General features: G+C 40.1%; 2 protein-coding genes across 2 annotated transcripts; both read right to left on the reverse strand.

Annotated features, from left to right (window-relative positions):
* Nucleotides 1-1,328: 1,328 nt before the first annotated feature.
* LOC108436229 (G protein pathway suppressor 2) lies at nucleotides 1,329-10,392 on the reverse strand. The gene is made up of 11 exons (XM_017712585.2): nucleotides 10,233-10,392; nucleotides 9,830-9,947; nucleotides 9,620-9,729; nucleotides 8,390-8,502; nucleotides 7,781-7,860; nucleotides 7,496-7,575; nucleotides 6,848-7,022; nucleotides 5,406-5,489; nucleotides 5,143-5,219; nucleotides 3,372-3,467; nucleotides 1,329-2,151 (listed from the first exon to the last, which is right to left on the reverse strand). Exons 2-11 carry the CDS (start codon nucleotides 9,921-9,923, stop codon nucleotides 2,059-2,061), a joined length of 1,002 nt encoding a protein of 333 aa, XP_017568074.1. The 5' UTR covers nucleotides 9,924-9,947; nucleotides 10,233-10,392; the 3' UTR covers nucleotides 1,329-2,058.
* A 2,511-nt stretch (nucleotides 10,393-12,903) lies between these two features.
* On the reverse strand, nucleotides 12,904-14,985 carry LOC108436202 (histone H2A.Z). Its single transcript, XM_017712546.2, has 5 exons — nucleotides 14,889-14,985; nucleotides 14,451-14,528; nucleotides 14,087-14,200; nucleotides 13,449-13,578; nucleotides 12,904-13,250 (listed from the first exon to the last, which is right to left on the reverse strand). Exons 1-5 carry the CDS (start codon nucleotides 14,889-14,891, stop codon nucleotides 13,189-13,191), a joined length of 387 nt encoding a protein of 128 aa, XP_017568035.1. The 5' UTR covers nucleotides 14,892-14,985; the 3' UTR covers nucleotides 12,904-13,188.
* Between the last annotated feature and the right edge of the window lie 7 nt (nucleotides 14,986-14,992).

Consider the following 14,992-nt stretch of genomic DNA (forward strand, 5'->3'; position numbering starts at 1 on the left):
GCATCATGTGGCACCTCTAAATCAACCTTGAGATCACATATACATCAGGGCTTTCTAATGTTATCCACAAAGGGTCAGTGTGGCTGCATATTTTCATTCTAACATATCAGGAGCCTGTGTGATTAACCGTTGAAGACTGAGACCAGCCGACTGAACAAGTAGAATCAAGTGCCCTCATGCTTGTTTGGAATGAAAACCTAAAGCCACAGCTGCCCTTTTTGGACACCCCTGATATACATACTGGTTGGCAGTCAACAAAAAATCAAACATCTGGTGCAGTTCTCCTCAGACACGGGTTAAAAATGTACACAGGAAGAATGTGGTAAAGGAAGATACTTCATACCTCATGTCAGATCTGGAAAAGAGCAAAGATGTGGGCCAAATACTGGGACATTAAAGCCGAAACCTGCATGCTTGTACCTTGATTGTAGGTGAGCATAAGTTTTAAAAGACGTTATTAATCTAAACATACATCAGAAATCAATATAATTCAGGGAAATTAAAAGCGATGGTTTGTTAGATTCATTTGAAGTATTAACCCTCCTGTTATTCTCAAATTCACTAACATTTTATTCTTGGGGTCAGTTTGACCCCAGCGTTTAAAACCACCTTGGAAGTATCACAATTCTAGTGGGAGTTATATTTTCTGTCCCCCATGTCGTGTGAACCATCAGTGGTTCTCGTACTACTACAGGTATGGATACGTTAGGTTAGGTCCCTAAAGCAAAGGGAAGTTTTTGAATATTATAAAATAAAAAATTGATATCATCCAAAACAAAAGTATGTAAAATGTTGATATTTCTTATGCTTAATACAGCTAAAACAGCCCAGGGCCTAAGAACACTGATCCATACAAAATGCATTTATATAAATATGTTCATTTTATGTTTACCTAGCTGTCCCCAATAAATTAGGAAGTCTTTAAATACGAAGCAAAAAAAAGCAATAATTTTTTTTAGAGATGTTAAACACGGACATAAGATAATAGAAGTGTTGAAACTCATCAAAAACCTTTAATCAGAGATTAATAGGGTTGCACATGTGTTATAAACCTAAGGATATGACTAATCTTAATGCTCTACATGGAGGAACAAGCTCACCTAAAATATATTAATCATTATGGAAAAACCTTGTTTTTAGCATTTGCTGTAGCGTTTCTGGATGAGGATTAAGGCACTAAGCCTTTTTATAAGCACATTTTTCGTTTATCATTTTTATTCATTTTCATCAAGGATGCCTATAATTCTGGACCCGATTATAGGCCAAGCAATAATTAGCCAACTGACACCATGATTTACATGGGCATAGTAAAGAAAATATAAAGAAAATACAGTTTTGCAAAAAATTTTAATGTACAGTCAACTGGAATGAGGTCATGAACATCCTCTTCAGGAGCAATAAAAAGCTACTTATCTAAAATGTAACATTTTCAGACTTCCTAAGTATATTGTAAGGGTCAATATTAACTACTTGGATAAAAAACCATATACAAACCACTGCCACTCTCCAGACCTGTAATTTTATTTTTGTTCAGTTTTAAATAAACTGATAAAATCAATATCTTTAAAATGTTCGTGGTTAAACAAATTACTAAAGTCAGTGATCTTTATCCAGTCACAGTTAAACAAATATACCTAATTATAGGAGATGCTAATGGCACAGAGCACTGGAAAAAAGGCAGTGATTAATGTTTCCCCAAATCAAACACATTATCTACACATTTCTTCAGTTTTGCACCCTGACCTCTAGTACACATTAGTATATTTTCAGCCCTTTTCAACAGAAGTACAACAGCATTCACTGATTACACTTATTTTAATGCCACAAAACTATCCATATTAAATTTGAATGTACAGTATGTGAGAGGGCATCCAAATCAAAATTGTTTTTCAATAGGCATGTTTAACAGTGAGCTGAATTATTGTTACTGTCATCAATTCTGAATAGGTCAGTTATAACCCAAGATGATAAATCTTCCACGTTGCAACTTTGGTCACTTGCTATATTTACCGCACCTTTACATAGTTTGGTTTTCATAACCTTGGTTGTCAAACTTGGTTACTTGCTGTGATGATAGAATCTCTGTCCGGCTTGAGGGTGGGAGAGGAAGGCATGACGAGGTGCTGACTGAGGAGAGCTCTGAAAAGAGGCCTGTTAAAAACACACACAAATAACTTAAGTTCTGCACAGAAAGCTTTTCAAAACAGTACTGTGCAAAAGTCTTTCAACAAATACTTGAAAACAGAATTTCTCTTGGCAGCAAGTGTGTTTTGCTTAATGTAAAAACACTAAAATCATAATGCAAACCAATACAGTAAAGAGTAACAAGAATTTAGAAGAACAGGTTTTGTTCCAGATTTCTCATTGATGTCCTTATTACTTACTTTTCAGATAAATAACCTTTTAATTACTGACCTCCAAACTTCATGTGGCCTTCAGATTAGCTCAAGAACAGCGTAGAGAGCTTCATGGAATGGGTTTCCATGGCCGAGCAGCTGCATCTAAGCCTTGCATAACCAAGTACAATGCACAGCGTCTAATGCAGTGGTGTAAAGCTCTGCCACTGGACTCTAGAGCAGTGGAGACGTGTTCTCTGGAATGATGAATCACGCTTCTCCACCTGGCAATCCGATGGACAAGTGTGGATTTGGCAGTTGCCAGGAGGACGGTACTTGTCTCACTGCATTATGCCAAGTGTAAAGTTTGGTGGAGGGGGGATTATAGTGCAGGGTTGTTTTTTGGAATTTGGGCTTGGCCCCTTAGTTCCAGTGAAAAACTCTTAATGCTTCAGCAGACCAAGATATTTTGAACAATTTCATGCTCCCAACTTTGTGTGAACAGTTTAAGGATGGCCCCCTCCTATTCCAACATGACTACGCACCAGTGCACAAAGCAAGGTCCATAAAGACATGGATGAGTGAGTTGTGTAGAAGAACTTCACTGGCCACAGAGTCCTGACCTCAACCTGATAAAACACCTTTGGGATGAATTAGACAGACTGCAAGCTGGACCTTGTCAGACACTGATGTTGGAAGAGCTCATAAAAAAGCTTCTGGAAGAATGGTCAAAAATTCCCATAAACACACTCCTAACCCTTGTGGAATGCCTTCTCAGAAGAGTTGAAGATGCTGTTATAACTGCAAAGGGTGGGCCGATATCATATGAAACCCTATGGATTAAGAATGGGATGTGACAAGTTCATATGTGTGTGAAGGCAGACGAGCGAATACTTTTGGAAATCTAGTGTATAAACAAGTGTTTTTACATGTGCACAAAGACAAAAACTTGACTAAGATACAGGAAGTACAGAAAAGAGAATAACATACGAATTAAACGTTTTTGGGCGTAAAAGCATGGGTCAGTGACCTCACCTTTGCTGTAGGAATCTGAACTGCCATTGAAGGTGTAGACAGAAGTCCTGTAGCACTTACATGTAGAGCCTGTGGGTGCATGGGCCTCAGAGTACCCTGTAATACACATACATGTTTATACATAGATGTCCAAGTGAAAATAAGTCAACACATCCTCTACAGAGAACAATCTTAAATATTTTTCTGAAAATTCTAGCGCACAGTATTTACTTATATTAGTTTGACATGTTAGGGAACAAAAAAAAAGTGCACCCAAAATAATTTTATTTTCCCCACAATAGGTTCAATGAAAGCAGTTCTGCATTTTTGTTGACTGTGCACTTACAAAATCAACAAAACATGCAATCTGATCGGGGCGCCCAGACTTTTGCAAATGACTATACACACACACACACACACCTCCCTTACAATTTGATATGCTATTAATATGCTATATGCCAAAGAATATGTGGACATTTCCCTTATTATTAAGTTCAGGTGTTTCAGCCACACCATTGCTAACGAGTATAAAATCAAGCACCTAGCCCTGCAATCTCCATAAATATGAACAGGTTATACTGAAGAGCTCACTGACCAAACATGGCACTTTTATAGGATGCCACCTTAACCACAATTCAGTTTGTGAAATCCACCCCAGTCAAATGTAAGTGTTATTACTGAGAAATGGAAGCATCTAGGAGCAAAAACAGCTGAGCCATGCAGTAGACCAAGCAAACTGCTACCCTCCATAATTCAAAGTGCCATCAGTAAAGTTTGGTGGAGGAAGGATAATGGGCTGGGGCTGATTTTCAGGGTTTGAGCTCAGCCCCTTAATTCCAGTTTGAGGAAAGGCCTTTTCAGTTCCAGTCTGACTGCCTTTGTGCACTAAGTTAGCTCTATAAAGACATGGTTTGATGATGGTATGAAGGAACTCCAGTGGTCTACACACAGCCCTCACTTCAACTCCACTGAATACCTTTGGGAAGAATTGAAACTTCAATTGTAAGCCAGACCTTCTCATCCAACATCACTGCCTGAATTCGCAAATCCTCTTTTGACTCAATGGGCACAAATTCCCACAGACACCCCATTTTACGGGGGTGGAGCCACTGCACAGCTCAGCGTTTTTGTTTCCAAAAATGCCAGGACTACTCCTGTCAATTTTCATGCTCAATCGTTCCTGTATTTATTTATTTATTTATTTCTGTTTCAAGTAATATCAAATTTTCAATTTGAATAAATAAAATACCAGCCTTTATTCTTCTTGTTTTTTGACTTTATGATTAGTTTGTGAAACTGTAAAATTAAGCTATGTCTTGATTTATCCACAGAACCAAAAACGAGAATTTTTCAATACTGGATTTAAAAATCGAGTGACCAAAAGATACAATGACCTTGCAAAACGGAGTCATGTAAATCATTAAATCAAATGCTCCATAGTAATGCCCATGGTTTGGAATGGGATCTCCAACAAGCTTGCATATGTGTGAGGGTCAGATTTCCACATACATTTGTAATCTGAGCATTTTGGAACTCTTTGGAACGCTGTCAGCAAAAACATCTCTTAAAATTTATTGCAACAGCTACCCAAAAACAAGTGTCAAAACTGCTCACAGTGATGCAGGGCATGAACTACACTGGCACAATATAATACTGTGCAAACTGAAGCACATAAAGAATTATCAAGACTTTCTCCACTTCTCTCTCACTGTAGTAGACAAAGACTTGTTTAAGTATGTTCCTGATAATTTGTGAAACAATTAATGAACCCCCACTAATCAAACGGGTTTACCGAGTCAGTGAAGCCAGACTGCTGATTAGCATGCTCCAACTGCTTCTGAAGAGGAATGCTGGCACTGGGGATGAATCCTATGAAGAAGATCAACAAAAACAAAAACACACAGCAACAACATAAATTTGAGCATTAGCCAGATTTTACCTTTCAACATGACACTGAATTTGCACAGACAAACCAATAACGCATAAAAACATATGTACATATACAAGATAATTAGGTCAGCAATAACATTTACATAGAACTACACGTATGCTCACCTGGCGGGGAAGTGAAATGGCTGTGGACAGCGTAGCCCTGCGGCTGATGTGGCAGGTATGGCATGGTCTGAAAAGCTGATGCACCTACAGAGAGAGCAACACAGCCAAGCTTTATGTGAAACAGCTCACAATATTCATTCACTATGATTCTTCGTATGAATTACATTGCAGATGAAGCTGAATGAACTATCCAGAACCAAAATATGTTATATGAGTTAATACTGATTAAGCCAGGTAACTACTCTGTGTAAAACATTCAAACAGGCATTTCAGATTCATGAAACATTTCAGAATAACAATAAATAAATAAATGAATAAAAATATCACATTTCCCTCTGTAGAGTACATTTTTTTCTCCTCTTAATTTTCTGCCAGTAGCAGCCAGTTTCCACTCCTTTAAATGTCAGTGCACTTCAAGTTGTAGGTCGTTTCTGTCTGTATGTTACAACATTCACCCTCCACTGTAACTATACTGATAATTATACAACATGGACTCAGACTATCCATTACACCAACTTCTGTGACAGTGCATTAAAATGGGCATTCCAGTCTAAAACTAAAACTGCTGAGAATCCCTGTGGTGTCACTCAGTCCTGACTGCTAGCCTAGCTACTGATTTATCGGCTAATACAGCCACAGTGGCATTAGTTTAACCTTGGTGTCGAACAAAACCATAAAGAACAATATTTTAGCACAAAATGGACATTTGACCCTTTCAGTCTGATAAAAGAAGTCAAACTGAGGTAAAGTATCCAGATAACCAGTTGCTAACTTTAGCTTTAACTTGTTGTCAACTCCATCTGATGAGTAATTTCTCATAGTTTGAGTAATCCATTGTCTCCACTGAAACGACTTAAAGACAGCTGTCATCGGTATAAGGCTACAATAAGGTAATCAACTTCTTAGCAGGAATGTTGACTATCTGCATTCCTTTTGTATTCACCAGCTAAAAAAACCCTTTCAAAACCTTTTTCAAATGTTTCTCCAACTTTCAAGGTACATCATCAGAAGGGGGTTTTCCTTGTCTCTAAAACTGGAAATAAATCACACTCTAGCCACTACAGCAGCACTGCTGTAGGATGTGAGTAAGCATGTTTAGAACAGATGGAGCAATGGATAAATCTGTTATTTTGGTCAGACTGTCCATACTTGCTGACAGAGCACTGCAGCTTATATTATTTACCTATAATAAATCACAAATACATGAGGCAATTCACAAAATAACTTCTTTAATTTTGACACTGTCAGAATCTTATTCAACACCATGGTGATGACTGTTCATTTTATTTAACTTGAATATAAAAAACCTTTATAGAACTGTTCCTGCTACTAGATAGATTTGTGGCATTTAGTTTTCAGCATGGAGGAAGTGAGGGAAATTATTCCCAAAACATCTAACAATAGCAGTCCTGATTTACGTGTACAAGAACATGAACTAATACCTCTAATCTGGGAGCTGCTGGAAAAGCTGATGGGAACTGATGCACCTGGGCCATAGGTAGAGGGGTGCTGGGCCTGTGAGACAGCGTAGGAGTCGTGTACTGCAGGGCTGCCGGAAAACTGCCCATGCTCAGAAGAGCCTGGAGTGAAACTAGGCTGGCCAGGGAAGTGACGGCCCTAATCAACACAAACGTGGTCAATTCACAAGCTGAACAAGCACATGGAATTGCAAGGTTTTAATCTGTCCTCTAGTTGGACAGGACCTTCATTTTTTAAAGCTCTACTTGATAATTATGACATCTTACTGTTAAAGTATTGTTTAAAAAGTTTACTTATAAAATAGACCACTTTGGCTCTCAAATCTGATTGGCTAAACCACATTTAAAAAGCACTGTAAAATACTTGAAATACATGCACACATTGCCTGATATCTCTATTAATGCACAAGGTTATTATGTTGCTTAATTACAATAGCCTACTGTTAAAACTACACTGCTTGGTAATAAATCAAGATAAAACAAAATAAAACAAAAGAGTAATATATGTATTTCAAAAAGATGCAAATTCTGAAATATAGCTATTTACACTGTTACTTCCAAACAAATATATGTGCAAAGGATGTGAAAGGCAAAAATAGAGTTCTGACTCACAGGGATGCCAGGTGTCTGAAACAACTGTTTACCACGATCTGCCAACAGACCTCCAGGCCTGCTGTGACTCACTGGACTGCCTGAAAGACAAACATGAGCAAATCCTCAATATCAACACTGTTCAAGCGAGCAAGGCCTCCTCCAATATACATGAACCACATCCATAAAAACCTTTCCTTTAGTTTCTGTTTTATCAGAGCATAGCAGGGACTGCTTATAAAGTGGAATATTCTTTAAAAGCAAGTCTTCCAATAACAGGGAGAACAGAATAACTGTAAAACTGACCTTGCAGGCTGAGCAGGTGCTGTCCTGAATGCAGGGGTATACTGGACTGGTAACTGGCCGAGGTCAATGTTGTAATATCACTGTTGAACACAGCAAATAAAGAGGGTGACATGCAGTCAATTTAGCACTGAAAATGACTGAACATACAGTTGTATGCAAAAGTTTAGGCACCCCTAGTCAAATAACGTTTTGCTGATATTTATAAGTGAAAATAAATGACACATTCTCATCGGCAAACACAGTTCTGCACATTTGAATGCACAATTACTGTTTATTTGCTAGATTTAACAATTTATTTAATTTTTTGGCATATGACTACAGTTGTCGTAACAAAATATTTCATCTTTTGAAATGGTAAGTAAACACGAGACACCTTTAGCATGCATTTATATAACAATATTGGTCCACCATTCATCATAACAAAGCGTAGCTTTTGTTCTTAAATTGTGTACAAAATAAAAAATAAGAAAAAAGGAAAGAGGTTTTATATGACAGCAAACAATAGCCAACAGAAGGAATAAAACCTGCCAACATTATAGAAATTTAATGTGCAAATCTCTTACCCCTCTTAATCCCTTAAATCTACAGAAAACAAGTTTTATTATCCACCTTTGCTCCTTTCTTCGTCTCTTCTCCTCTTCATGGAGAACTTTTTTAAGTTGTAGGAATAGCTGGTGTTTCTCCTCCTGCAAGCCCTGCAATTTCTCCCCCATCTTCTGAACCTAAAACACAGTGCTGGAATGTACTGATGTTCCATACTGAAGCAGCGCACACACACACACACACACACACAAAATGCTGTGGCAGCTAGTGCTATTACAGTATCAGTATTGATGCTGATATTGGTACTTAAAAACAGTATAGGTATCGGTGGTGGGGATACAGATACCCATGACTGGCACCTCAAAAGAATTTCTGACGCATACATGCGCACTAGTAGACACAACTTAACAACACGTCAGCAGAGTGGGACAACAAACAGTAGTAAAAATCCTCATGGCAGAATCTGCAACAGCACTTTTTGATGTTAATAACACGCCAATGGAGTGGCTTTCCTGAACGACTGAGCTGCTTCTTTCAGTAACCACTTGTCTGCTGCTGCGTGGTCACTTACAGTCTGAGTTAATGTTGCTGAGAGAGCCAAAGGAACCACTAGCCTCTTCAAGTAATGACAGCCTTTAGTCTCAATTTAGCCTTTAGCACAGCAGCTTGCTGGCTGTGCTCGAGTGTCCACTAGCCCAGCTTGCCGTGCACCTCCGTTGGTCAGCCATATCAATCAGCAGCGGGTTCTTGCAGCCTGGCACAGAAATTTGCTAATACTGACAACCTAAATGATGGTTATATTTACTAAATCGACACTCAGCGATGCAGCACAAGTGAACAAGATATACGTATTCGACAAATGACTTGAGTTTTTGTTCATTTGGACCCAAATGTAATATTTTTAAAAGGTAATTACATAAATATCAGGACTTATACGCGAGTTAGTTTAGATAGAGTTTGTATCGGGATTGGGATACTACAAGAACAGGTATCAGAAACGAAAAAGTGGTATCAATGCAGCTCTAGTTGTAGCCATTTGCAAACTTGGAATTCCGCAACTTAATGCCACTCAAAGTCTTTCCTGAATTACACACGTGTACATCACAATGTGCTTCAAGCCAACGAGGGTTTTAAGAGTTTAATGTTGATGTTTTGCAAACACACACACACACACACACACACACATATACATATATATATATATATATATATATATATATATATATATATATATATATATATATATATAAATATATATAGTCTGTGAGTCTACAGCTGGACAGCAGATCCCCCTACCTGCTCTTTAGTTTCCTCCAAGGACATTCTTTCTTCCATCTCTTTTGTCCGTTTCCTCTCTTCTTCTTCTTTCATCTTCTGCTCCATCATCTTGTCTACTTCTTCCTCTTCTAAAAACAAGCCAAAGAAACAAACAGTTCTTCAGAGAAGACAGATTTAATGACCCAGCCTGAAGCCCCTGTGCTGACACCATTATGTTCAGTTCGTTACCTTGTCTTTTTCTCTCCCTCTCTCTCATGATGTGTTTGTGCAGAGCTCTGGCCATCGCGTTGGACAGTTTGGGTCTCTCCAGCAGAGCAGGCATGGTGACGGGCAGTGGGGGTGCCAGCTGCAGACGAAAGGATTTCATTATACAAATAACTTCACACCAAGACCACATCTCTGTGAGCTCATTTACAGCCTCAGTCACTTAGCTATGTGCGTTTGTTTGGCCGTCGTTAATTCAGAAACTGTGTACGAGACTGGCTAGTGTAAATCAGAGAAGGTAAGCCAGCCAGCTAACTAACTAAAGAGAAGAGGGCTAGCTCGTTAGCTAAACACAGCTAGCTACGATTCCCTCCCTGAGCTTCAGCTTCACTACAGCTACAGCAGCTCACCACGGACACAAACTCACTTTCGTTGTCTTATGAGCTCCAAGAAAGAAAACTTCGAAATTGTCTTTTCTCGCCTCCTTCGACCACACAGAACAGAGTGAGCTCTTTCAGCTTTTCGCTTGAACTTCAGGTTTGTTTCCTTGCGTCTTCGATCTCTTCCCGTGTTAAACCCTTTTTCCGGTCCGGTACAATTCCGACAAAATAGAAGACCTTACGAACGTTATGGCTGCGTCCCAAACCACCACTTCTACACTTTACACACTACACTAATCAATGCACTTCTAAAGGTAGTGCACTATATTTGGACACTATTGAGTCCTGTAGTGCGCTGTTTGGGACGCAACCTATGTTTCCGCCAAACAAAAGCGGTTTGAATGCGCGAATGAGACATTTAAACCCCAGAAAATACGCAGATGTTTTATCATTTGATGCACAAATTATACAATAAATAAACACATGAAGCTTTGAGAGATTAAAGCCAGTGAAGAAATTAATTAGACGAAACGCACACATTAATAATACTCGAGCAACTTTCGAAGGAGGATTCGTTCAGCGCCGCACTGTGCTGACCGTTCGCGGTGCTGAGGGGTTTGACATCTCCCTAAAAAATCGCCCCTAAAATTCACATCCTACCAAAAATATTAGGATACCTTCTCTAATTGTCTGTCTAAAATATATATCATTGCTAAGACCAACAACTTTCGAAAGAAAAGACAAGAAAATATAATAATTTGAACGTTTAAAAAGCCCAAATTTATGACTGCAAAAGGAAATGTTTTCCTAAGACGTTTGTCCTTCCTTCACATCCTAATGGGGGAAAAGAAGCCTCAGTGTGCTGCGCTCCCCAACCTTCAGTCGGCAACAGTGCCCTGAAACACACAGTAAACACGCCGAACGTTCAGCGTCGGAACGTCCGGCTTTACAGTCTTACTACAGTCACCAGCACAACTACCCTCAACACACACACACACACACACACACCTCAGCCGCTTCTCCTTCTGGGTCGCGGACTATCCTCAACACACACACACACACACACACACACACACACACACACACACACACACACACACACCTCAGCCGCTTCTCCTTCTGGGTCGCGGACTATCCTCAACACACACACACACACACCTCAGCCGCTTCTCCTTCTGGGTCGCGGACTATCCTCAACACACACACACACACACCTCAGCCGCTTCTCCTTCTGGGTCGCGGACTATCCTCAACACACACACACACACACCTCAGCCGCTTCTCCTTCTGGGTCGCGGACTATCCTCAACACACACACACACACACACCTCAGCCGCTTCTCCTTCTGGGTCGCGGACTATCCTCAACACACACACACCTCAGCCGCTTCTCCTTCTGGGTCGCGGACTATCCTCAACACACACACACACACACACCTCAGCCGCTTCTCCTTCTGGGTCGCGGACTATCCTCAACACACACACACACACACACCTCAGCCGCTTCTCCTTCTGGGTCGCGGACTATCCTCAACACACACACACCTCAGCCGCTTCTCCTTCTGGGTCGCGGACTATCCTCAACACACACACACCTCAGCCTCTTCTCCTTCTGGGTCGCGGACTATCCTCAACACACACACACCCACACACCTAAACCGCTTCTCCTTCTGGGTCGCGGACTATCCTCAACACACACACACCTCAGCCTCTTCTCCTTCTGGGTCGCGGACTATCCTCAACACACACCTCAGCCTCTTCTCCTTCTGGGTCGCGGACTATCCTCAACACACACCTCAGCCGCTTCTCCTTCTGGGTCGCGGACTATCCTCAACACACCTAAACCGCTTCTCCTTCTGGGTCGCGGGCTATCAACACGAACAAGCATCTCATACAGCATGAGAATCTCAAAGAACATTAATTTCTAAGAGCCAAATTAATATAGAGCAGGACAACTATCACATCTAAATTCATATTTTATCAATATATTATTTTCCTATGTAAAGTAGGATGTCAACAGTTAAATGATCTCTTCTGCCTGCAGCATATTTTTGGAACAATTTGCTACAAAATAAAAGACACATGCACAAATCTAGCCAGCTGGTATTGGCATAGCAGATGCAGTTCTGTGTATATCAACTTCAGCATACACAAATGTGTTTCCATCACTTCTCTCACAACTCCGGTCAAATTCATCTGAGGGAGAAAGTTTTCTAATATTTAATCAGCTGATTTCAACTTTACTTTCACCTTTGAAAGCCACAAGCGAAACCTCTTGCTAAATATGCAACATGAGTCTATAAAATTACAGTAAGCCTAGGAATTAACAAGAATTAAGGAGCTACGGTGTTAAATGAGGAAAGCATCACTAGTCTACATAAGGTATAAGTCATGTGATCAAGAATTGTCAATGTTGCTAAATTAAAAATAAATTTAGGGTGCATTAGTGTGAAACATGAAGTTGAAGCTCAAACATGAATAAATTCCTGATACCATCTCTAGTTTGAATTTCTGTTCTGGTTCAAGTGATGAGCCATTCCTAAACTCCAGATTACAGTAGTGAGAAACTTCCTCATGGATTTGCTTATTTTAACAGACACGACATTTATTATCATGCAAGTAAAATATTCTGACTCCAACTGAGTCATTACTGTAGATGTTGAGAACGAGCCATTAGGAATCCATTAAACAGCATTAATAAAAAACAGACAAGGGGGGGGGGGGGTAAATGCAGTGCACTAAGCTTTATTTGAATAAAACCCTCAGGCTTCACAGGTTCAAAGCAAATAACCAAACTTGCAGATTAAAAATCAAAGTACACTACAGATTAACCCAACATAAAAATTGGCTTCTCTGAAGCCACGTTTTAAAAAAATACCCCAGAAATGAGTAAATGCAAAGCTGAACACAAGGTAATGAAACTATACCGATCTACATGAAAACACATTGGAATCTTTCCAGAGCACGTCCTGAGATGACCCCCACACATTATTCACCCAGCAGGTTACACGGTTTTCTGCTGTCCCTTCTTCCCAATCAGAGATTTGTGAATATGTGGAATGACACCTAAAAAAAAAAAAAAAAAAAGCAAGAGAAAGAAATGTATTTTGAGTGTGATTTCATGTATCCACAGTAAATTCATCACCAGAATCCAAATTACATAGGGACTCTGAAACACTGAATGGACTACAGGCTCTAGCAAAACTATGTTCGTACACTTAAAGACCACTTCAAAACAGACCACCAAGCAGATGCACAACTTACCACCACCAGCAATGGTTGCTTTGATGAGAGAGTCCAGCTCCTCATCACCTCTGATGGCGAGCTGCAGATGGCGCGGAGTGATGCGCTTCACCTTCAAATCCTTGGAAGCGTTTCCTGCCAGCTCAAGAACCTTATTGCAGGAAAGAAAATAAAGCTAATGAGCAGGGCAATACAGAGAGTCAAAATTTGACTCCACTCCAAATATGCAGTTTACCTTTCATGTGGCATATTGTTCATGTGCAATCTGCAGCAAACACAACCTACTTAACTTTCATAACTAAAGTCTTAAACAGGTATTCTACTAATTCCAAACAGGAGTAATGCATGCAACTCTAAGGTCAGTCAACATGCAATGAGAAGAATATACTGCAGATCAAAACTGCTTAAGTTAAATCCAACTAGTATTTGCCTTATTTGGCAATCACAATTATTAGTCTGCTTTCTGCCACTGTAAACCTGCATATATCACATGCAGATTTCTGGAAATTGAGAGCTGGCACTTACTGAAAGTACAACGCTCATTTTAAAAGAAGTTCTGGTTAATCAGTTTAATCCAATACAGTCTTGCATATGTTATGCCATGCTACATAAATCGACAAAGTACATTCATCTCGGCTGACGTGAATATCTAACTGTACCTCAGCAGTCAGATACTCCAGAATAGCGGCGCTGTAAACAGCTGCAGTGGCTCCAACGCGCCCATGACTTGTAGTTCTGGACTTCAAATGTCTGTGAATACGTCCTACAGGGAACTGTGAACCATACAAAACAGTGGGGGGTGACAGTTATCCATTTTTTCCATCCCGTAAAGGCGACTACTTAAATTACGAGCTTCTTGAAAATTCAATAATGCTTATGCAATTAAAAAAAAAGACAAGTGACTTAAGCCTGGATGAATTTAAAACACCTTTTTAAAACAATCCGAGCTTCTTCGAAGCTGCGTGAAAGCTTTATCTAGTAGTTAACGTCAGCCCGCCTAACGTTAACCGCCGCGGCACAAACCTGCAGTCCTGCCCTCTGGGAGCGCGAAACAGCCTTCGCTTTCGCCTTTCCTGAATCTTTTCCAGCTTTTCCTCCAGCCTAAAAAAAGAACAACATTCAAGCATTGTTATCATACGACAGTGGTTTATGTTTCTGACGTTTAACTAGGGAAACAGCAAGAGGAAACCCCAGCTGTCTGGCCGACGTCCTTGGCTCACATTTCAAAAGCCGAGAACAAGCAGGCTAGCTTAAGCTAAGCTAACGTTAGGAGGCGAGGCAGCCGAGAAACTACAAAACGTTAGCTTGCTAGCTAGCTGGCTAAAGCTAGCCACAGACACAATGGAGAGCAGACTAAAACCAGACGACACAGAATGTGTTATAACATTAAATATATCGCATAAAACTACGTTAAAATCAAGAATACGACGAGAGCAGACAAGACAAAGGCATCACGGTTACCATAGTGTGAGAGTAACCGCCGCGGACCGACCGGACAAATTCAGAACGTCTCGTTTGAAACTGAGTTACGCGCCTTCGGATCGCTATATATCACACAAGGCAGT

Source organism: Pygocentrus nattereri, chromosome 2 (genome assembly GCF_015220715.1).
Source record: "Pygocentrus nattereri isolate fPygNat1 chromosome 2, fPygNat1.pri, whole genome shotgun sequence".
NCBI classification, from domain to species: domain Eukaryota; kingdom Metazoa; phylum Chordata; class Actinopteri; order Characiformes; family Serrasalmidae; genus Pygocentrus; species Pygocentrus nattereri.